Genomic DNA, 25383 nt, shown 5'->3' on the forward strand with positions numbered 1-25383 from the left:
ATGTAAAGTACCTTTATCCTCAATATACAACTGACTTCCTAATTCTAGATAAACACATGCAAATGGCCTGAAAAAATACTAAATACATAAGACAGACTTGTAATTTCACAGCTAGATTTACACATTTTCTTGACACCAATAGCAAGAAAACAAAAGATACTGTCATAACTAAGGGATCTTACCCCAGTCCCCATTAGCACCCAGAATATTTACCACTTTGTGGCTTTACTGTAGCTGGCACATTTAATAAGAAATACTCTGTGCCATAAACAAAGGTAATACCTAAATATGAATGTAATTCAATTTTAATTATGGAATTTTATTTCATTTTGCATACTGATGCACAATTGTGAATGATTTTTTATGTTCTATGCATAGCACCAAAACCTAATAAATGCTTAAGTCTTATTTCCTTTTTCTATCTAATTTGAGCAAATTAATAATCTAAAAAAGCCTAAGAACACATTTTGGAGAATTACTGCATTATATATGTTATGAATCCTATAGTACAATATTAATATATGAAACATGTTCTTAAAAATGTTCTCTACAATATATAATTTTCCTTCATCATATAATAACTCAAAAATAAATTAGTAAAATAATACTAGTAATAACATATAATAACAGAAAATATAAAGTCTCTTATTCACATACTTCTGAGTTAATTTTCTAAATGGAAAAGAGCACAGATGATTCTTCACTCAGAGGATAAAATTATGTTTATTAGGGAGCATATGCATATCCTAAGATTCTGCTACCTGCAAGGTGCCGGGCTTGGTCCAGTGCAAAATACAAAGAGCTAATGGATGAACAGAGGAAAAATCTCTGTGGTAAATGCCATAGAGTAATACAGAAAAGGAGCCATAGGAATCTGGGTAAGGAATACACTGGTTCCGGCTAAAGGAATGAGGGAAGTGTATCCTCCTTTGGGGAGAAGGAAAAATAAAGGGAGTTCTATATAGTTATGTAGGGAGTGAGGGAGGGAGAAGAGGTAATTTGTTAATTATCAGTGTTCATGCTCCTTAATTATTATGATTTCCTGAGCTACAAATGGGGCTGGCGAGGTATAAGGGTGAGGAGGGGAGAATGAGGCTGGGATGGAAATCGACTCCTGCTACAGTAATCTCACAAAAATTCTGTAATATTAAGGTGACTAAGAAAACCTGAAGTCAGCTGGGCTCTAGACAAGCTCTATATAAAGATACAGCTACACTTACTATGGTTAAGAAGGCCCTTTTCTGCACCGTGATAAAAGTCACTTTATCTACTGAGAGGATCCAAACAGAATCTGGAGCTCAAAGTAACTCAAGAATGTTAAAATCCCCAAAGCAACTTCAAAATCGAAGGAAAAAAAAGGAGCAGTTATCATTTAACAACATCTCCCAAAAGTCATCAATAATACTGAGTAAGTCTTTGCTACTTTATAGCTTGAAATATACATAATTTAAACTTTCATTAAAGTAGAAGTCTTTCCCCCAAATTATCCAGAGAAACTGAATGCTCACTAGGCCACATGATACTTCACGATATACGAGCCAGCTATAATAACAAATAACATATATTCTTAGGGGAGGATTCAATTCGTTGCCACTATTAAATGTGTTTCACTGGAATGGGAAAAAAGCGTGAAGGCACTATAAAGACATTGTATCTAAGGGGTGTACCATCCATCCTGACATTTTCCAGAGCACATTTTCACTATAAATAATTTCAAAGAAACTAATTCTTTAAATGTTAGGCACAAAATGATTTTCCTCAATATTTACAGTGTAACTTAATAAATATTTTATGTTTTTAAAATGCAGTATCTATCCTTAAACATTAAGATATGAGCTGTCATTTTTAAAAAGACTTTACAGTACAGAGTGCTTTGTTTTTTAGTATCTATTAGGTAAATCACTGCGAAACTTTGCAGTCAATTACCAGACGCTGTGAAGGGTTACATTTCAGCCTATAATCAGCAAGAATACAAAGCACATAACGAAGATGCCAGCTGTACATTTTATAAATACACCTTACATTTCTAACAACTGTAAATTAATGCAGAATATTTCTCTCTAATCTATTTTTTCAATATACCATGATAAAAACTTAGCCAATTAAATAAACAATAAACAAAAAAGCTGGACTGTTACATATCTAAAAAATTGTTAGCATTTTCTCAGCTCTAAATGGAAAAAAGTGTTGGTATCTAGCAAACAAATCTCCCTCTGCCAAACAGGAAATAAAAAATGCAAATACCCTAACAAAGACGGGTAAAAATAGGACATAAACAAATATTTCCAATTTCCATGATCATACACGGAAAATAATATATGTTGTTATAATTTTAATCACCGACAAAGCTGCAGTTCCATTGAACAAACAACTTTCAGTGTCTGACATTTAAGAGAAAAGGCTTAAAATCCATGCTTCACCAGCTCTGTGAATATGTCACAACTGCCAATAACAGATGCAGCTGCATTTCATTTTATGGTCAAAAGATGCCAGTAAAAATACAGTTATATAGACATATATGTGTGTATATATATACATATATCTATGCCAACTTCAAAAATTTTCAGTATAAAGCAAGAAGAAATTGTTGAAGGAGGATATTATATTTTAAATAACTTACCTTTCGCCCATCACTTGCATGGCAATTCACATTTAGAGGAGTCAGTAAAGCCATTAGTTTTTCTTCATTACCACTCCTGTAAAAAGGTAGTGAGTCAATTCCTATAAAATTACAGAGCTTCTTATGAATATTTATGGTTATTTTTCAGGAGAGTGGAAAATAATATGGGTTTGCTTTGATTTCTTGTATATGGTTCTCAATGAATCTCTTTTGGTATAGTCAATTAAATTAATATATTCCCAATTAATTCCTGTTAATCATCATACAGTGGTACATCTTGGGTAATGTAGCTTTCTACATTTTCATTTGTTTTATTTACCTGCATCTAGTCACCTTCTTAATTACAAACAAACTTTATTCTGGTAAGTGATCTAAAACACTGGACTTAAAAATACATAACAAAATGATGAAAAAAAGCTAATTAATTAAATTATAAATGACCAAGAACAAAAGAATATGGATGAGAATTTTAACATTTACTTTATGCCCCCCATTCAAGCTTTGCTAGAAAAATTTTCAGAGAAAAATGAAGAGATAGGTATTTAAATACTCCAAGAAGATCACCCGAAAAGCTGGGCAACTAAGGTCTGCAGGTACCCTAAGAAATGTTTCAAATAAAATTAACCTTATAATCTTTACCATGTTGAAAAACTCTTATCATTTAACACACTAATCATGTAAAATAAAGTATACAGAGACTGAGTATAAGGTCTTATCTGCATTATCACGTAAAATCCAAGCAAGACAATAACATGTTATAATTTTTATAGTCCTCCACCTGCCCTCCCCCTTTTCTCCCTTACATGCATTATACTCACTTAAAATGAATGGAATCACTTACCTAGCAGCTTCTAGGAGTTCGTCTTTCTTGTATTCACCTAGATGATTGCAAAATATCATGCTGTTAGCATTTGGCAGAAGACAGATTAAGAAATGCAGTAGGCAGCAAATACAGAATTAAATAGAGAAGAACAGAAAAAGAGAGTCCACACCCCGCTGGGTGATGGAGCCGTGACGTTAGCCAGCTTGTGAAGGCAGCATCACCAGTGCCTTGGAGACGGGCAGCAAATTGACGCAGCTTCTTGTCCAATCCTCAGATGAAATAGCTTTCTTCAGACAACCAATGAATGCTAAATCTCGTGTCCAGAAACACATTCCCTCTGATAACAGCATGCCAGCTGAAGACAATGTCCCCTCCCCCCTTTCCTATTCAGGCTGTCACAGTATACTTGTGAAGCATAATACATTCTGAGACAAAAGCAAAATAATGTGGCTCTTTAAAGGTACAAATTACTAGGCTTCAAAAAAACCTCAGTTTTATTTGTAATGACATGGAAAGTTTTTTCAAAAAAAATTAATTACCATTGCTGAGCATTATAGCAGTAGAAAAAAATACATCGGCATCATGAAGCTTTTGCCTCAATAGGGTAGGTCTGTAGACTAGAAATACGTGAACTCCGTACCAAATGCTATGAACCTCTTGGAGGCAGCGCTCCAAAAACCAAAACAGTGAATACATTCTTAAATGACAATAATATTCTAACATGCTGCAGTCTTCACACTTTATATACAAATTCAATACCAAATTTTAACAAACAAGAAACCTTAAAATTATTTTTAAAAAGGAGGCGGGGGTCTCTGAGAATAAGCAGATAGCCAACTATTGAGATGTGGATAATTTTTCTGCCTTCTATTTTTTAAAACAGCACTGAAACCAGGTATATAATTTAAAACCTTCGATCCACATTTCTTAGAGTATTCAAGATCTAAAAAATAAGCTTCTTTTGCAAGCTCAATTGAAGGACAAGGAATTTTAATAATACAGTGCTTGTTCATTCAATAAATAAAAAGAACAGCCAGGACTATGATTCAGCTATAATATGCTGACTCAGTTCGCTATATCATGAAAGAAATAATTATACAAAAGGTCTAAGCAAACAATTACATGAAAGCAAATATTAAGCACACATATAAGAAGAAATGAAATTTTAGATCAAATGAAAATGTTATTCTATTCAGAATTAAGCTTAAATTATTTTAAAAATCTTATCATTTTATAAATATGGATTTCTTTGTATTTTGTTTCAATTTTGTCACAGAATGCAGAATATTGATGCAAATACTATAAAGACACCTAAGGACAACCAAGCCCATGTTTAAATTCTATAACCCATCATTAGCAAATATTCTTTTAAACTTTGTCTTGCTTCTCAGATTAAGATTACATTAAAATGTAGAAACTGTACACAGTTATTTTCTTTTTTTTTTTTAAAGATTTTATTTATTTATTTGACAGAGAGAGAGACAGGAGAGAGGGAACACAAGTAGGGGGAGTGGGAGAGGGAGAAGCAGGCTTCCTGCCGAGCAGGGAGCCCAATGCAGGGCTCGATCCCAGGACCCTGGGATCATGACCTGAGCCGAAGGCAGCCGCTTAACCGACTGAGCCACCCAGGCACCCCTGTACACAGTTATTTTCAAATAAGGGAAAAGTTATTAAATATCCATTCTCTCCTAAGGGAATTTTATATATCACTAAAGTCACAGATTCAACAATATAACAGATAAGCTAGAATGCATTATTTATGATCATGGAGTTGGTCTTTCCAATTTCCCAAATACTGTATTCCATCCACATTCTTTAACTGATTTTTAAGATTTATATTACTTTATGTCCTGGCCAATAAGGTTCTTGTCTTCCCAAAGCCAAAGACCTACCTTTACTATACATTTTAGGTGGCAATATGGAAGTTAGGGAGTCAACTTAAAAAGCTTCTTGTGAGGAAAATGGCATAACCCATACTCTCAGATGCCTTAAGAATCAGGAGCAAAATAAGTCAAATTATAAAATTATCTGTAGAAGTCATTTAGTCAGTCCGTCAACAAACATTTATTTGAAAGGTCTATATGCCAGATTCAAAACCACAAAAGACACTACTATCATCTCTGAACTCAAGGAATATTCATCTATTAAGTGAGACAGACAAACACATGATTCTGGTAGAGTATGAAAGGAATCTTATCAAATGCTATAAAGAGCTTAAAGCCTAGTCTAACTGAGATTAATAAGAGACAGGATAATTATGGTTCAAGGGAGGTTTCCTAGAAGAGGGTATATGTGAGGTGATGCTCAGGTGAAAAAGGGTGAAAGAGAAGCAAGCAACCAAAGTAAAAGAAATGAGGGAAATAGTAGGTCTGCAAACCTGAAACCACACACACTGCAGGGGAATGGGTGAGCAAGCGCGAGACAGAGAAGGAACAGATCATGAATGTCTCTCTAAGAAGTTTGAACTTTATTTCAAAACCAATGAGGAAATAATTGAAATATCTTAACAAAGGGAGTGCAAAGTATATTTAAAGACCTGTTAAGTTTTGTAATTATACTCTACTTCAGTGAACTGCTGTTGGGGAGAAAGTGGCCCAAGAGGTAGGGGATGGGGAGAGACAATGAATTCTGACATAGTTTACATTTTGAGGTAAGTATAAATTCCCTGGTTAACAGTCACAACACATGAAAATTGGGAACCAAAGTCCCTACTACTGAAATCTGAGTCATGGTGAAATATGACTCTAGTAAGCTAGAAAATAAGACTGCAAAGTACTTGGGATCTTCAAAGTTCAAATCAGTCTACCTACATACACTTCTCATCAAGTATAGCTTATTGAAGTTTTCTCCAAAAGGCACATTTTTACAAAAATGTTATTCCTGCATGGATAAGATGATAATAAGCCAAAGCTATCTAAAGGAAACATATAAGTGCATCTGACAGAGTCAAGCACAGGTATTACAAATGACTTCCTACTTTTACTGTTAAAGACTCTAGTACTTTAATCAGCTTTTCTGCAATACATTCCAACATCCACTATCTGGTGCCCAAGGACCATAATCCATAAACAGTCGAAGCTATTCTTCAAATGCTACATCTCAGGAATAACTAACAGTGAATTTAGAGTCCCTCGTACATTCCGACAACAAATCTGAGCTACTTACTTAACAGCCAAACCACTAGTTCTGTTTCATTTTAGCCAAGAATCTGAAAATATTCTGGCTGAGACTACAGTGCTCTATGGGGCATTTATATTCTTTAATAACATCCAGATAAAGGCTAGCAATAGATCAGCCAGAAAGGAAACTAGGCAATTATAGTCAAGATAATAGCAGCCAGGAATGCTGAAAATAAATGGCTTATATTTTTTCTTTGATTAGAATAAAATAAGTGGGCTTAAAAAAATAAGCAAGCCACAAAGTTTACTCTTCAAAGTCTGACTTTCTTTTTTATTAGTAAACTAATGACAGGATATATGTAAAAATAAACACACACACACACACACACACACGGGGAGGTGTGAGTCAATGTGTTAAGGAGGTATGCTATCAGAAAGAAGGTTTAAAAAAAGGTTAAAAAAATAACGGTTAAAAAAGGTTAAAAATGAAACTCTCCTTTGTATTTTTCTGAGGTAGTTAGAAAAAAACTTCTCTTTTTACTTAGTATGAAGGCAAAATTACTTTTTGAATAAAAATGAAGAAAACTGGGGTCCTGGGTGGCTCAGTAGGTTGAGTGTCTGCCTTCGGCTTGGGTAGTGATCCCAGGGTCCTGGGATTGAGCCCCATGTCCGGCTCCCTGCTCAGCGGAGAGCCTGCTCCCCCCCTCCCTCTGCCTGCCTCTCTGCCTACTTGTGCTCTCTCTCTCTCTCTGTCAAATAAATAAAATCTTTTTAAAAAATGAAGAAAACTTATATCAATAAATAGGAGTCATAATTATTGACTTATCTCAATTTCAATATTTTAAAGTGCTTTTGCCTCTTTCTTCAGTAACTGACAGGATCAAAGTAGACTTAGTTTTGTAAAACTGAGTCTTGGTTTTATTGAGGTGAAACAGCATGGAAAGATTATGAACACAGAATCACAAATTCTTAGAGCAATGAGGGACTCAAAAAGGATTATGACTTTTCTCTACTTTGAAGCCATGCACAATACGCGCCTATAGTAACATCTTTGTAGATGCAATGAGGGGAATGTAATTTGAAAGTCACCTTTCTTCTGTCACCTCACCTCCAATTTCAGAATTGTTCTCCTAAGGGATCATCTGCAACATATTCATTTACAGTTCATGAAATTGACACTGAAGCAGTTAAATGAATTGTCTAAAGTTTTACTGAGCATTATTCATGATCTGTCAGGCTCTGAAAAAAGCTAATATGTGAGCACAAACCAACCAAATCTGAACTCTAAAAGACAGATATAAACAAAACAGTAACAGAACAGTAATAGTGATAAAGCAATTTTATAAACAACAACAATAACTAGCTTTAAATAGGTTAAACCTATTTATTTACATAAGCTAAATACTTCCATCAAAACCATGTTAAAGCATTTGAACTTTCAGATGAGCTTGTAAACATGGACCAAAAAAAAGTATACAGGGCTTAACCTTTTAGATTGTTTTAACATTGTGGACCAAGGGAGTAGGAAGAGAAAAATTCATTCTGGGTCTATTCAAATGATCAAAGCATTTGGCATTTCCTATAGCATGCTTTAATTCTTCCTGCCTTAGATATCTCAAGGGAAGGGCTTTGTAATCAATCATCTCAGTTATCAGGTTTAGGGACTCTTACGCTGCTGAGTGCTAAATAGTACCATGAATTGATAATTCTCACAGAGATATTTTCTCGTCAAGGTACCAGCAAATGTAAGAGATGAACTGGTTCTTGTAGCTCACCTGACAGCCCATATGGGGAATAAAATATTAATTTAGGTGACAAACTCCACTGTATTTTCACTAATAGATTTGAAAATTTAGAACCAACTATGTAGTTGTGGAAGGAATTTCACTAACGCACCAGGAAATAATCTAATCTCAAGAAGCTAAAGCTATGGGTCTTCCACCAAAAGCAATTTTCAGACAAACTGCTATTCTACTATAATAAACTCCGGGAATTCTTGAATTATTTTTTTCTCTCTGAAATCTTTCATAAATATTTTCAGGACAACTGTAGAAAAATTACAAAGTTATCAGAGTTCTCAATGCCTTCCTCCTACTTCTGAGTCTTACCAGTCTTCCCACTCATTCTGATACTGGATTCAAAGACCATACTATTAGTTAAGTCTAGAATCATGGTCAAACTAAACACTCCACATCCATTCTAAACACAGAATCATTTGGGGCTTTCAAATTCTAGGCTTGAACAGAGTATTTTCCTAGTGGAGATCCTTTTCTTTTGCCTCCTACAACTCTGACCTTTTCAATTAGCCAACATTAGCTACCATTAAACGTGGCCTGTGTTATAATACCATATAACCTCAAAGCTCTGCTGTCCAATGCACTCTGCAGCACTCTCACGTAGCTGTTTACTTTTACGTACATTAACATTATAAAAAAATAAAAACACTGTTTCTCGGTTGCACTAGCCTTATTTCAAGTTTTCAATAAGCATGTGGGGCTCTGCCATCAATTTACTTGTGTGACCTCAAGAAAGTCACTTTATCTTCCAGGGACCTTCCATTTTATTGTCATCTGGAAAGGGAGGGTGAAAGGTTAAATGACCTCTGGTTTCAGCTCTAAAATTCTCATCCTGTATTTGATTCTCAATATTGCTCAGATGTTTCTTTTCTTTTTTTTTCTTTTTTTTTGCTCAGATCTTCTTCTATGACAATTTTACTGTTGCTCTAAACAAACTTTAAGGAAAAACTTAAAATTATCTGGGGTACAAAATCTCTACTAAACTATTATAAAACACTACATGTGGGAATTACAGAGAAAGCAGTAAAGCAATTTCATTCAACCTATACTATTTACTTAGTTAATTCTAAATTTTTGGGAACACTCCAAACAGAAGCTAAATGAAAACAGCTCTTTCAGAAGACAGTGGTGATTTGTATATCACTGAATTTTAAGAAAAAGAGTCCGAATACAACTATATTATCCTATATAACAATATTTAAGTGATTAAAAAATAACAACAGATTACATGTCAACACAAAAACCTAAACCAATGTCTTAAAACATTCCCAAAACATTCAAACATAACAAAGGCTCTGCAAAAAAACATGTAATGCAATCAATAAATAATAGAACTGTTAACAACTAGTTTCTTTGTATGCAGTAATATGACCTTGCTTACCCCAACAACATCTAAGATACGTGTCCCATTTATGGACTCTCTGCAGAGTTTCAAATAATTTAAACCTGTTTCTGACATTCTGTCAACTGTATTTGGCATGTAACAAGACCTTCCACTGGACTTTTGTTGTTTTTGTTTTGCTTTGTTTTACATTTTAGGATGAGTGTTAAATCTTTTTTTAAATTAAATTATCCAACGTATAGTACATCATCAGTTTTTGATATAATGTTCAACGATTCATTAGTTGCGTATAACACCCAGTGCTCATCACATCACGTGCCCTCCTTAATGCCCATCACCCAGTTACCCCATCCCCCCACCCACCTCCCTTTCTGCAACCCTCAGTTTATTTCCCTGGAGTCAAGAGTCTCATATGGTTTCTCCCTCTCTGATTTCTTCCCATTCAGTTTTCCCTCCCTTCCCCTATTGTCCTCTGCACTATTCCTTATGTTGTTGTTGTTGTTTTAAAAATATAAATATTAAAATTTGGGACATAAATATAAACATACACTAGCCCCCAAAAAGGGTTATAAGATATATATACTCTCTAAAAGACTGGATATTAAAAGCCAAGAAAGGTGTTCCTACAGGATGTTATTAACCAATGAGATATTCTGCAAAATGTGCCTGTACTTACAAAGAAAAGGACCTTTTAGATTATGCTGTCGAGGGAAAGACCTTTTGATATATCAAAAAGAAGACAAGAAGGGAGAGTTGCGTGAGACTGGGAGACATGGGACATTGATTTTTTTACTATCACAATGTTCCTAAAAAAGTGGTCTGGAAAAGTAAAATCCATTATTTGATCCAAAACAGTTAGGCCGATAGTTTCATATTCTTTGTTTCTACACCAGTGGTGCTTTTTCCATCGTCACCCATCCACAATTTATTTGCAAATCCCAAATCCAAAAAGTTCCAAAAATCCATCTGGCAGAAAAACTTAACCAACTTGGTATACATAGCTATCATATATTTCATTGCAAAAATATTAATGTTTGATTACAAGGTGCAGCACCAGACTCTACTGGGATGTTTTATAAGATATAGTAGATGTACAGTGTCTTATTTGCTTACTGATATATAATTTATATACAATAAAATTCACCCTTTTTAGATGTATGATTCTGTAAATTCTGACAAACTTATACAGCTGTGTGGCCACTACCTCAAGATACAGAACATTTCCATCACCCAAAAAGTTTCCTCATGCCCCTCTATAATCAATCCCCTATCCAACCCCATTTCATGGCAACCACTGATCTGATTTCTGTCCCTATAGTTTTACTTTTTTTTAGAATGTCATATAAATGGAATCACAGAATATGTCAACTTTTGAATATGGATTCTTTTACTTAGTATAAATGCTTATTCATGTCATTGGACATACCAATATTTGTTCCTTTTGATTGTTAAGTAGTATTGCATTATATGAATGCACCTGAATTTGCTTACCCATTCACTAGCTGAACAACAGGGGTTGTTTCTAGCTTTTGGTGATTATGAATAAAGTTACTATAAAAATTCAGATTTTGCAAGGACAAATGTCTTCATTTCCATGGGCAAATTCCTTGGAGTGGGGGTGCTGAGTTTATAGTAAGTGTATGTTTCAACTTTATAAGAAACTGCCAATTATGGCTTTCTAAAAACTTGAAAAATTGTTAATTCTGGAGTATGGATGTATCACCTATCAAAAGGAGTAAGAACAAAACAGAAAAAGTTAACTAATGAGAAATAAGACAGTACTGCCCCAACCTCACGAGAAATCCCAACCCCTCCTCTTGTAGGGGAAATTCACCTAAACTGAACCAATTTACACACCTTTTAGTTCTTTGCTTCTCACTTGGGCTTTTGTATATTTTTAAACAGGGAAAATACACAAATTTGATCTCTTCATTCAAGAAAGTGCTTGGTATGTAGTACCTGCAATCCCAGAGCTATGAGGATATAACAAAGCATATTTTGATTTATAGGAACCATGCTGTTATCTGCGAAAAGAAAATTACTTTCCTGCAGTCCTTACTCTTATCAGGATGCTTGGCCCCTCAATGCATCAGCCTACTGAGGGCCCAGAGTTTTGTGAGACACCTACTTGGGGACTGTCCAACCTCTGCTTCTTACAACAAGTATAAGAAACTAAAAAAAACAAAGGCTAATATAGAAGTACAAGTGACTACCTTTTGAATGATATAAGAACTGTCTTGTCTTCACTGTAATTATTGTATATGATTGCATTTATATTCCTAGTGTAATGTATTTTGTCCTTGGTTTACAAAGTCTCTAAAAGGTGTAGTAACCTTGTTTACAATATGGGGTCTTCTCATAAAGCACCAATTGAGATTTACTTCTTCAACTACAAATTCTTAACTTACTCTTTTTCTTGTATTTTCCCAAAAGTATCACTAAGTCTCTTATTCAAGGTTAGAGTTAATTAACTTTAGTGAAGTCTGATTAATGGTATTATCCTAGGAATAATCTTTCTCATTCAAACTCTTGTTCTTTTTTCAAAAACTGCCTTTCACTTATTAGTTCTCCTTTGAATAACATCCTTTATTCATTTAACAAATATGTATTTGATATCTACAATATGCCGATCATAATACAGCCACTACGACTGTATTGTCAACTGAATCTTGAATGAGTAGGAAAGAAAGTGATAAATTTAAAGCCAGCACACCAGGAATGGCACCAAACCCACAGAATATCGCATTCATTTAGCAGGCAGCAGCACAAAACTGTTCTTGATGGAAGTGTATCACCCATGGGAACATTATCTGTCAGGTGTGTTGAGCACCACTCATAGGAGATAACAGAGCTAAGCACTATGGTTTTAAAGCTTTCAGATATTTACCAGTGTGACTGAGAGATAGAGATACTGTGTGCGTCTAGGTATGTCTGTGTAAACAGAAGACTCAGATCAGGGTAATGATAGTTCCTAACCATTTTTTGGATCGTGGACCATCTTAAGGAGCTAAAGAAAGCAGCTTTAGACCCCCTCTCTAGGGAGAAAATACCTTGCACATTTGAACATAAACTCAAATATTTGTTCTAGAGTTTTTACAGGCTTCTTGGATTCATAAAGTTACCGAACCTTTGGTTTGTGTTCATTGATTCCAAATAATAACTGACAAAGGCTTGGCGAGATAAACGGTTTGATATCCTTATTTTACACGTGATTCCTTTAAGACCCCCAATTTTAAAAAACTATGTAGTGACAAAACTAGGACTGTAATCTCTGCCCTTTGATGGTATTTTTAACTGGAATGAGATGGAGTGATTTCATGAAGTCAAGTCACATACAAGCTTGGCCATACATTTCTTGGCAGGATTTTAACATGTGGAAATGGACTGGAGGTTCGATAATTATCTACATGAGCAAAGGAGTTCAGAAAATACAAGGTGTATTTGGGGAAAAGTGACCAATGTCAAATATGTTGTGAAGGAATGGAGGACACTGAATAATATTTCAAAAGAATAAATTTGATCTATTTTTTGAAGGATCTGGAAACGTTATATTGCAGAATCGAACACTATTTTGTAAGGCACAGGAAGAGGGAGTTATTCTTTTCCTTTTTTGAGCATGAGAGTAAGCTAATCAAAGCTGAACTTAACCTGGTAACTCAATGAATTAAGACCTGGAGACACTGGGGATTAGTTACAAGGCTACCAAGGGAGGATGGTGGGAGGAAAAAGAACATAAATGGTGGCAGTAGGAATGGAAAGAACATCAAGGAGAGAGAAGGCACTGAGTGGATCACAATGAAGCAGAGCTTATAATTTGATGTGTTAGCTTTATTGTGTGACTATGAATATCATGTTACATAGCTATAAATAGTAAAATTTAAAATATTTATATCTTGATCTTAGATTAATACTTTGTCCAATAATCTTGCTGAACATAACCACAGAAGCACTTTGTTGTTTTGGTTTGTACTTAATGAGTATATTACTATAGGTTCAGACTTCATATACTGAGAAATGCTTATTAAGTTAGAATAACCTATTTAAATAATATAGCTAGTTTATTTAATTATTAATTTAGTTGTTAAAATTGAACAGCCTTTCATTCTTGTACAGCCCATTTCAAGACAGACATTGAGGGTTCCCAGTTCAGCTGGGAAGCATTTCAGACATATTAAAGAGAATGTTCTCCAAGAGAAGTAGTTTTGAAAAATATTGTATCTAAAAGACCATAAAGAGAGCTACTGAGATATAACGCCTGGAAAATCAGTTTGTCCTTTTCCTGAGCATAGTATTAGCTTCAAAAAAAAATCTAATATAGATTAGAATATTCACTTAATTAATTTACTTAACCATTTTATTATAAAAATACAATGGGCTACTGTACTACTCTGATTACTTCTGGTTTCAACTAACCTCTCGTATTTTTATCTACTTTCCTTATTTTGTTCAGTTGAGAAGGAGATATAGGAGAATATTTATTACTTCAGAAAAATACGGAAAAAAGACTTTAAAGTTGAGGAAATGAAGAGGACATACCTGCATTTTTGGGAAAAATTATTTTGTAATATTTTGCTTTCAGAAATTGTTTCAAGTCTGTCTAAATATGCCAGTAAAACATTTTTACTTGAAGTAGCAAAAAGGAGAAATAGGAGATATTCAATTTCAGATAATCATAAAATTATCTTATTGGGATACATTCTCCTACATAGAGTTGACATACGACGACATGTCAACTGTACATTTCATTTTCTTTTTTTTTTTTTTTAAAGATTTTATTTATTTATTTGACAGAGAGAGAAACAGCGAGAGAGGGAACACAAGCAGGGGGAGTGGGAGAGGGAGAAGCAGGCTTCCCGTGGAGCAGGGAGCCTGATGCGGGGCTTGATCCCAGGACTCCGGGATCATGACCTGAGCCGAAGGCAGACGCTTAACATCTGAGTCACCCAGGCGCCCCATACATTTCATTTTCTTATCTGAAATATACTAAACCCCATCTCTTAGTTTTATCAGTTTTATCGTCTAGTACCTTATTTTAAGTACCTAGCAAGACAGGGCAGCAACATTTCTATCAGAAGCATGTCTAAGACAATCTTACATTAGTAACAATGAAATTTAAGCAATATTCTTTGTCTTTTGTATGTGCTGATATAAATGTCTGCCTAGTTATTATTTCTTAGAGGGCAGAAATTAGATTTATATAATTTTCAATGCTTGATATCTTTTTGGAACATAATTATTCAGAGGTCCCTTGTTCCTCTTATTTTTTAGAAAGCTGCTTAGATTAACCTGTGATACAAATCACTTCAGGCATACAACACTGCCATGAAGTTCAGACGCTGATGGTAACATTAGTTTGTTTTTCCAAGGTTAAGTTTTAGTTTTGCATTATCAATAACTTTATCATAGAATTTGCCGGTAAGAAATGCTCATCACCATTTCTAAACATAGATGACCAAAGACAAAGATTGCAGGTACTACATACAAAAATTACTTGAATGATGAGATCAAATCTACATACTGGTTCAAAAAAATTCTTTTGAAATAATGATTTTAATATAAATACAATACTTCACATTAAATATTAAACACTTCAAGAAACAAAATGTTTTTGAATATTTTGGTATTTCCACTCTTTGGTGGGCTTATTTTCCTCCCGTGAATTTGTCAACTACTCTCATATAAAAAAAATTGTCACTTAGCCTTATTATAAAGCTGCTACCATAAAAATTAACTCTCTTGGAACACTCAAAGACTAAATCACTCCAGATAGCCAAGTTTTCAACGTAACTGCTAATTTAGCAGTTTAATTCCTCTGCTCTTGATGGAATTTCTTTATGAAATATATTACACACTTGTATGCATTCAAAAATGGGTTATTCCAAACATAATTTAACCTTTCTTGAAAATCAGGGCCAATTATTATGAACCTCAGCCAGATTGTGCAACAATACAGCAGTGCTCTCTAGGCCTACTGAGATGTGCAGGGATAGTTCTATCCATCCAAAATGGTTCCAGGATGCTATGCATTTTATTATTTATAATGTGTAATTTATTTTTCTCTTTTTCTTCATGTTAATGAATCTCCTTAGCATGTCTAAAAAATGCCATCTAGTATAAATATAATTCAAGGCACATATGTAATTTAAAATTTTCTAGTAGCCATGTTAAAAAAAAGTGAGAAGACACTAATTTTAATAATACATTTATTTCACCCAATATATCTAAAATATTACCATTTTACCATGTGGCACGAGGCCCATTTCATGTGTTCAACAGCTACCTGTGGCCAGTAGCTACTGTTTTAGACAGTCAACATCTAAAACTATATTGGGCTGTAAGATTACAAAACTCACTAAACACTGTCACTAATGTAGGAGCAAATTCTGAGGTAAGAACAGTTCTCCTAGGTGTAAGGAACTTCTGATTCAGAGTATGACTTCTGGACATTTATTTGGCAGCGGTGGAGTGATGGGTAGGAGAGGAAGAAAGGGCAGGGGAGGTAGAAGAAGGAAGAAGTAGGAGAGAAGAAAGGACAGTAGTAAAAGTAGAGGGAGGGATGAAGTTAGGAAGGGCAAAGAAACCAAGAATAAAGTTTCTGAGATAGACTCTGAGAAGGCTAGAAACTCAGAAGTGAGTAAAACATACAAAGTACTGAACACTGATGACCAGATAATGCAGAAATGAGGCTTCTCTTAGTAGGTACATAGGGCCTTTATAGATACATGCAACAGTGAAGAGAATTCACAGGAGTTAAGGACTGAAGAATCCTTGCCACATGCTAGAGTATCCAGAGAAAGAGACCAGTGATGGCTAATGATGACCCATAAGAGGCAGCACCAGCTTTTTACAAGGCTACCTCACTCAAATGCATACGCCGAGGAGTGACTGATATGCTCAGATAATGTGTCCAACACACCACTAACCACTCTTACTGAATCTTATAGAGATTAAAAACCTTACCAAAAGAAATATAGACCATCCCTAGTGACACTCAACTCCTGGGCAAGGAACCAATGAACTTGATAAATTCATCATTTCTTCTTGAAACTTAAAAGGAGCTTTGAAAAAAAAAAGGCTATCCAGATAACATGAAAGAACAAAATCTGGTCTTGAGAAGCCTGAGCTTAGCATACAAAACGATGGCAACTGGTGGTGAGCACTACCAGAAGAACATGAATAATAAGGGTAAAGACAATGTCCTGCTATTAGAACAAAAAAAAAAAAAGAAAAGAACGAAAGTTAACTGTTCACATATACAAGTCAAGAAATACTTAAAAACTGACTCAACACTAACCCAGAGTAAACTACTCTGAAGCTGGTTTGACACAGGAAACTCAATGAATCAATGTGACATTTACAAAAAAGCAAATGGAAACTTATGTTGTATCAGCAGAATAAAAAAGGTGGGAGTGGGTGCAATTTAGCCTCCAGTATAAAAACTGAGATGGGAGAGGTAGTGGTTATAGTTACAGCAAGTGTCCTCTATTCGTGTCTATTTCAGAGGAGCTCTTAAAAAGAAAAATGCATAGCCATATATAATGTAGTTCCAAAAAGAAGTTACTGCATTTGGCTTAATAAATGGGAGAGATATTTCTAACCGTTTAAGTTATTCAACAATGGACTAATGGTGTTAGAGAGCTCACAGGGATAGAGGATAGCAATGTCACATGGCCATATAGTACCGAATCCTGATGGAGTAACGGAATAGAGTAGCTGAGCTCTAAATCTAAGGTCCCTTCCAGATCCGTGACTATATATATGCATGACATCTATGTTACAGTCGTGTATTTGTTAATTATAATAAATTTAGACTTAAATTTATACATGCATGCATTCTTCAGTCTGCTCTTCATTAGATCCAGCCACTAGTCTCTAAGTTCAATTATATATATATAATTATAGATCTTAGTATCTGACAGGCACTTCCCTTGAATGAACTCATTTGATTTTCAAATAATGTTTTGGTTCTATTATTACTTCCATTTTACATGTGAGGAAACTGAGAAGTAGAAGGTCACATAGCTAACTGTATTAGTTTCCCTTTGTTGTTGTGACAAACTACTAGAAACTTAATGTTTTAAAACATGAATTTATTCTCTTACAATTCTGGAGGTCAGAAGTTTGAAACGGATAAGCAGGGCTGCATTCCTTCTGGAAGCTCTAAGAGAGAATCCACTTCCTTGCTGTTTCTAGCTTCTGAAGTGTGTGCACATGCCTCGGCTTGTGGCCCTGCATCTCGACAGCCCCCATTTCCATGTCACATCTCTTTCTCTGACTGGCCTTCTTTCCTTTCTACAGAGAGCCTTGTGATTGTTGGACCTCCCCCAGATAAGTTAAAACAATCTCCCCATGTGAAGACCCTTAACTTAATCACATCTGCAAAGTCCTTTTTACCCCAAAGAGTAACACTGACAGGTTCTGGGTAAGAGCATGTGGACATCTCTGGGAGGCCATTATTGTGCCTACTACAACTAGTATAGAGCAGACGGAGGATTTTTAACCACGATGAATGCCGCTTCTCAAATTCTGCTCCTCTGTAAATGGAAAGCACTATACTTTCTAAGGTATTCCCTACAAGTTGCTAAGAATAAAATATTTTTTTTCAATAAGGCTTCAATTTAACACCTAGAGTTAAAGACTATAAACCAAGAAATAAAATTCTACCTGGCATGACCTTCTTTTGGAGAATTAGCTGTTTAAAAAATATATATGCTGGGAGCGCCTGGGTGGCTCAGCTGGTTAAGCGTCTGCCTGCGGCTCAGGTCATGATCCTAGGGTCCTGGGATCGAGCCCCGCATCGGGCTCCCTGCTCAGCGAGGATCCTGCTTCTCCTTCTCCCTCTGCCTCTCCCCCCTGCTTGTGCTCTCTCTCTCTCTCTCTCTCTGTCTCTCTCTCCCTGTCAAATAAATAAAAAAAATCTAAAAAAAAAAAAAAAAAAAAAAATATATATATATATATATATATATATATATGCTGAATATCTAAAAACAATAGCTACTCTACTCTTTGGTTAAGTTTGCAATGATATATAAAACAATCTTCAGCAATAAAAACGTTTGTATATTTTGAAAGAAAGACTCTGGTGAAATTCTGAGGAACTGCATTCCCACCTCCTCTCAACTACAAAAGAATTAACATTTTATTTTTCTTGTAAAGGCACGTATTTTACAAAAGGAATACTCACCCCATCTTTATTTATTAGTACTAGGTTAGGAATAAACTAGAGAAAAACATAAATCCAAACAGAAAAGCACAACAGACATGTTATTTTTGTCTGCCCAAATGCCTGTTACATCTTTCTTCGATAAGTGCCTTCTCCCCTATTGTGGGGCATTTCCCTCCTTTATATGATGTGTGACTGCAGTGGAGTTCCCAATCGCAGAGCTCTGCTTCACACGAGCCCATCACCATATTCCAGCCACAGACCAGTGACTGATCCGGGTACAAATATTTGACAAAAGCAGCTCAGAGTTCTTCCTTGGGACAGTTCACTATACAACTGGGAAAAAGCCCTCTTTTTACATTAGAAAAATAATAAAAGCTATAGAGTTGTGGCCCCAGAGCTGCCAATGGCCATGGTCCTTAACACATGAAGAGTCTAGGAAAACAACAACAACAATAAAGCAAAACACAGAGAGGCAATGGAGACAGAGAGGGAGGGGACAAAAACAACAGAAAAGGGGAAGAGAAAGAACAGGAGTGAGGGGAAGGAAGCAGAGAAGGGGGCAGAAGGAGGTAGGTGGGTTAGAGAAACAGTGACAGTCAGATACATGATGTAGTTTGAGTCCCTGGATCCAGCCAGCAGTCCCTGATGTCAAATGTATCTTTGCCTTTATGTAGTTAATGCCCTTAAACAACAAACTGTCAGTTAAATAATTGTAATTTGATTCATGAGTGTTTACAATTGTGCTTTGTTCTCTTCCCTTTAACTTCCTCCCACTTCACTTTTAAAAGCAACAGGCAAATTCAAACCAATCTTCAGCAGCTGAAGTCTCCAACCTACTTTTTAAAAATATGGCTTTAGATTCCAAATAATTTAACACTGCTATGATTTAATTCAAGTTTATTTCCTTAATATTGTTTTTAAAATGATGTTTACATTTATTTTTATGTAATTCACAAGGCCCTTTAAAACGTACGTTATATAAGTAACTCAGAAATAATTTTCTAGAAAAGGATATATATATATATATATATCCTTATAAAATATAAAAGGATATATGTAATTTTTTTTCTTCACTGACTCAAAAACAAAGTCTTTCTGGCAAAAACATTTCATTCGTATTGGGATTTTTTTTATAGTAATCTTTGATATTAGATAAGATGGGTTAATAATGAGTCTCTTCCAGAGCTACACATGCTTATTGAGGACAAAAAATAAAAGGAGAAGCTAAAAAGCTCTAATTGGAGACAGGATGGTGTGTTACCGCTGTCTCTAATCTTTGTTCTTCCTCTAACTTCATGACTGTCCTCATAAAGAAGGGGGTGGGACGTGCAACTTGTTCATGGAGAGGCGTGGCCTGGGCCTGGCGTGGGAAGCGCCAGTAACTCACAACAAAAAGCATCACCTTCTGTGCCACAGCTTTTGAATGAATCCTACATCTGCTACTATCTCACCAAGTGAGTTTGACCAAATCATTTAAACTTCCTCTGGATGTCATGTTTCTCATCGTAAAACGAGAAAGATAATGCTTATCTTACGGGCTGCTCTGAGGGTCAGGGTAACATACACAAATATCCAACAATGCTTGACTCACAGTAAACCTCCAACACAAGATGATGATGATGATGATGATGATGATGGTGATGATGACGATGATGATGATGCTTTTCAAAATTTTAAAGCATTTGATTTACTAAGAATTGTTTATTATCTCCGCCTAGAAATCACCAGGGAGGTAGGACCTCTTTTTCATTAACATCAGTGAAAGAATTTTGATTAACTAACATTTAAGGACTCTGAGGAAACAGGTTTCTCCACACCCGACTAACTTTCTCTATAATAAAATGGCTTTTACATAATGAAAAGAGGGGGAGGCATTTTGTCTTACTGCCCTAAAAATTCTACTGGGTCCCTAGAAAGTTATAATCACACTATGAGAAAAAAAGCTATAGAAACTGATGTACTATATAAATAAAATAGTGGAAAAACAAGCACAGTGCTTTAAATAATTCCCAAGAAAAAGTGAAAGCTATTCAGGAGAAGATAATTAGAAAAAACCATGCAAATGAACTCTCCCTTTTCCTCGCACCAAAAGAGATAGAACCTTATTGAGACTGACGGAACCTCACAAGGAGTAAATCTCTATTTCCTCATTAGAGAGACAACGTCATTCCAAAAGAAAGTGTATTTCCTGGTAATACATTCCTATCCTACAGACACTTGATATTTCTTAAATCCTAGTTGGTGACTTACTGATTTCAAGTATACCCCATGTTTCAATAATGTTAAGTCATAATGAAAAATATGAATTCGTTACTCTATTTCATACGTGTTTGGTTATTTTGTTCATTTTTAACTTTAGATTTACTTTAAATTACATATAATGAGTTCATGAAATGTATATTGATTTTGGCATATTTTTATCTGTCTACCACAGAAATGTACCAATCCTGCAATGCAGCAATCCTTATGAAACTTGGCTGAAGATTAATATGCACTTATATAAGTAGTCAGTATTTTAAAGCATGAGTTTTGAGATAAATTAAAAATAAAAGTAATCTAGGATTAGTACTATGGTAAATATTGAGGAAGTACAAGTCAGCCCTGCTGATAAAGACTGTTTCCAATAGGACATGGACAAGGCCACATAAAACACTGTTTCCCTACAAGGCCAGGCCACAGTTTTAGAAGCGTCTGATAATCCTTTCTTCTGAGTTACTATGCTTTCTTACCAATGACATCACTAGCCTGGCTTCAGGATCAGTTCTGCTAGTCACTGATTACTCATGCCTGTGTGTGTGTGTGTGTGTGTGTGTGCGCGCGCGTGAGTGTGCACGCGCACGCACATGCGTGCAGGTGTATATATCTTCAGTACATCAGCTCAGAGTAAACACTAAATAAAGCACAGAAATCTGTGACTGGCAGATTGGAGATATCTATTTCCTTTTCCTTTCTTCTTGATTCTTTATTAGTAGGTATTAATTAATATCTTAGGAAATTTTAAAAGCACATTTGGAACTCATGTTAAATAAGTTACTACCTATTACTATCTTCAGGAAAAGGTTCCAAGGTTATACAAGTTCTAACTTGAAAAAACAACTAGCAAACCAGGGCGCACACACTGGCCGGCATACTTTTACCCTCATTCTAGACCTTAATTTCCTGTGTTCACGTTTTGCATAATGAGTCTAATCACTTGATGCCTCCTGATGGATACAGAAGAAAGTGCTATCTATTTGGCAGAATAAGACTGTTGTTGCTAAGAACAAGGTAGGAAAGGGCTGTATTTCTTTCCTTTTGCTCAGTTTGTTTATTGCATTTGTTTCATGCCAAGCTTTTAGATGACCCAGAAGTAACTGGAGAGTGAAACTGACATTTGGTTTTAGTCTACGCCGTATTTTTTTTTTTGACACTGTTGAGCAAAAGTCCGGAAAAACAAAATATTCTAAATGGAAAAATACACAAAAATGCTAGACAGAAAGTACTAGGCCTCAAAAATGGAGAACAACCTGGGTATAAAAAATGCTGAGTTCTTGGCTTTAAGAATTTCTATGGAGAATCAATGGTTCCCTTCTTCTGTGCACCTTAAAATTTTCTATATTGTATGAAAAATCATTTGTGGGTCTGTGTTCTTTGCCTATTCTTACATCCCCAAGAACATTCAGTGTGGGGGTTGAACTCACACCCCTGAGATGGAGACCTGAGCTGAAATCAAGAGTCGGCTGCTTAACCGACTGAGCCACCCAGGCGCCCCCACTAAAGGGGGGGGGGGTTAAATAGTACCATCCTAATGGGTGTGAAATGGTACACCCGGATTTCTTTTATATTACTTTTCAAGACTATGTCTAATGCATACATTTTTAAAAAGATTTTATTTATTTATTTGACAGAGAGAGAGCGCACAAGCAGGGGGAGTGGCAGGCAGAGGGAGAAGCAGACTCCCCGCTGAGCAAGGAGCCTGATGCAGGACTCAATCCTAGGACCCTGGGATCAGGACCTGAGCCGAAGGCAGACGCTTAACCAACTGAGCCACCCAGGCTCCCCTAATGAATAGATTTTCAATAAAAACCCACTGCCCAGGATATATATAAATGACTCCAAAATATGAGTAAAAAGCAAACCTCTCTGGATAATTTCTCATATTAGATGACATTTAATAAAGCAAATTTGGTTTTTACTTGATCTGTCTTTTCCTTTCACAGACTTAAAATTTATATAAAAATAAATTAGATAAAATATTCATCTTTTCATACCATTATGGGAGTACAGCATAATCAGCTGCTTTATGACAAGAGGGTATAAAGAAGTGTAGTATTTATATACTTGTAGTCAGGCAGTTACTATGATAGTCTTCCAAAAGAGGTAAAATAATGAATTTTCTATGTTTTGGTTTAAATTTACATGAATTTTTATGAGATACTAAAGTATGTGCATTTATTTAGTAGTATTTTCTTTGCAGGTATAAACCAAGGAAAGAATGAACACATTTCTACTAAAAGTACTATTACTCATTTTAAATAGAGAATTAAAGTATCTCCACAAAAGACTTTTTGAGAAATTAGGCCTAAAAAAAAAAAAAGGAAAAGGAAAAAAAAAATGGTGTTCACTATTCTAAACTAAATGGAATTGAGTCTTATTTCAAGGACAACATTAAAGGATTTATTTTATACATAAAAAGAACAATCTGACAAATTATAGCGAGATAGTTCATGGCTGATCATGCTTATGAAAGATGACATTATTCTGGCCCATTTGCCACATCTCAAATTATTTGTCCCCAGCCCAAAGAGAATATAGACACAAACAAAATTTAAATTATGTTTGTGGAAATCTTGGTGTGACAAAAGTGGGTAATTGTTTCAAATAAATTCACATTTCTAAGTTGTGATTAGGTAATAATAGTCACACATTTTAGAGAAAGCTATAATTAACAGCAACTAGAACCATGCAAATGCTGAAAATGATTCTTCTTTTACATAATCTCTCATTCTGCGCTCACAAAAAATACTATGCATTCATTTTGAGTAAATGTGGTTTAATTGATAGAGCCAGCCATTTCTATAATGGCTTCTGCAAATAAGTACCCAAGAGTGGTGGCAAGGACTACCTAAGAATGAGTTAGTACAAAATTTCAGCAAGTTATTTTCCGATTCTTGACAGCCTAATGTTTTCTCATCTTGATAACCTTAAAAGATTTAAGGCAAACACATCTACAACAAGTGTATAAAGAATTATCTGTAGCTGCTTGGAGGTGTAAAAATTTTAAGTCCCAGGGGTTCACTGATTCGCCTTGAAATATAAGAAGACTTGCTGAGGTTATCTGCCAAAGAGCGAAACTAAGAAATGAATCATTCTCTGCTTTGTGTGAAATGAAGATCTATAGTTTTCATGGCAGAGACTGAACTGAGAATCTTTCATATTTTACAGAAAACAACTTGTGGAGATAGATCTCCTGGGGCAGATGTTGGAACTAACAGTAATTCCAGAAGTTCTTTTAGGAAGGCACATAACTTATCATCATAACTGGCCATCAGGTGGCTTTGTGTAAATTACTGTGACTGAGTTACAAAGTAAATGTCTCTCTCTCTCACACACACTACATTCTCAGAGAGATTATTTTATAATGTTAAAATACTCCATGGCACTAGAGTTTTTGTGAATAAGTTCCAAAAAGTGAGCCCTTGTCAAGGTATTAGGCAAAGGTAACCAGAATTCCATACCCTATAAAAAAGTAACAACTTTTAAAGCATTTTTCTTTGCCTTAAGTTGAATATGGTAAAAATGAGTACAATCTATAAAGAGGTTTACAAATAGATCAGATTCCTTTTTTGCTACATGAAAATATATCAATTCTCAGTTTGAAATTTCCTAGAAGGCAGAGAGAGTATCCTTATATACTTAACAAATACCAAAATGACTGATATGTAAGTGCTAAGAAACATGTGAATTGAAAATATACATACAAAAAGTTAACAAAGCATTCACCTCCTAAATGTTGGGAGAATAACTTGCATCTTATGAAATATGTTTTAGTGTCAATGTGTTTCAACCAAAGATGACCAGGAACACATCTACAGTTGAACAAGCTGGTTCTGTTATTTGTTAAACTGAGGGGGAACACAAGCAATGGGAAACAGTGGGCATTTCAGTAAGAGAGCGTTAGAAAGGATCTATTACAGCATTTGAGCTTTGTTGGGAGACTTGTGAGGAGGGTCTAAGGAAGCAGAGGTTTGTCTTGCTAGAAAATGGGGGCAATTGTATGGCTAGCCAAAAAGGCAGCTCTCACTCCTATCAGCTATGTGAGGAGGATGTTTGGTAAGTTGTGGGTTCTCAATGACCGTGCTTTTGTCTGTGCATCACAACAGTTCATGAGTATGAGGTGCTATTTTCTTTCTCAAAAGGAGCATTTAATTGATAATGAAAACATTACTTCTATTGATTAGCTGAACACAAATTTACAAATTAAAGAAAATGAATCTATTTTTGGAGGACTCTTACTATGCCAAATTTAATTCTCAGT

At 35.2% G+C, this 25383-nt stretch overlaps 1 protein-coding gene across 1 annotated transcript in view; it reads right to left on the reverse strand.

Annotated features, from left to right (window-relative positions):
- TNKS (tankyrase) overlaps positions 1 to 25383 on the reverse strand; it is a 197853-nt gene that overhangs the window by 85094 nt on the left and 87376 nt on the right. Inside the window, exons 4-5 of the mRNA XM_032413489.1 lie at positions 3462 to 3498; positions 2621 to 2696 (exon numbers count right to left, since the gene is read on the reverse strand). Coding sequence (XP_032269380.1) covers positions 2621 to 2696; positions 3462 to 3498 — 113 coding nt within the window. The remainder of the gene's footprint in view (positions 1 to 2620; positions 2697 to 3461; positions 3499 to 25383) is intronic.

The sequence above is a fragment of the Phoca vitulina genome, unplaced genomic scaffold (assembly GCF_004348235.1).
Source record: "Phoca vitulina isolate PV1807 unplaced genomic scaffold, GSC_HSeal_1.0 scaffold15, whole genome shotgun sequence".
Taxonomy (NCBI): domain Eukaryota; kingdom Metazoa; phylum Chordata; class Mammalia; order Carnivora; family Phocidae; genus Phoca; species Phoca vitulina.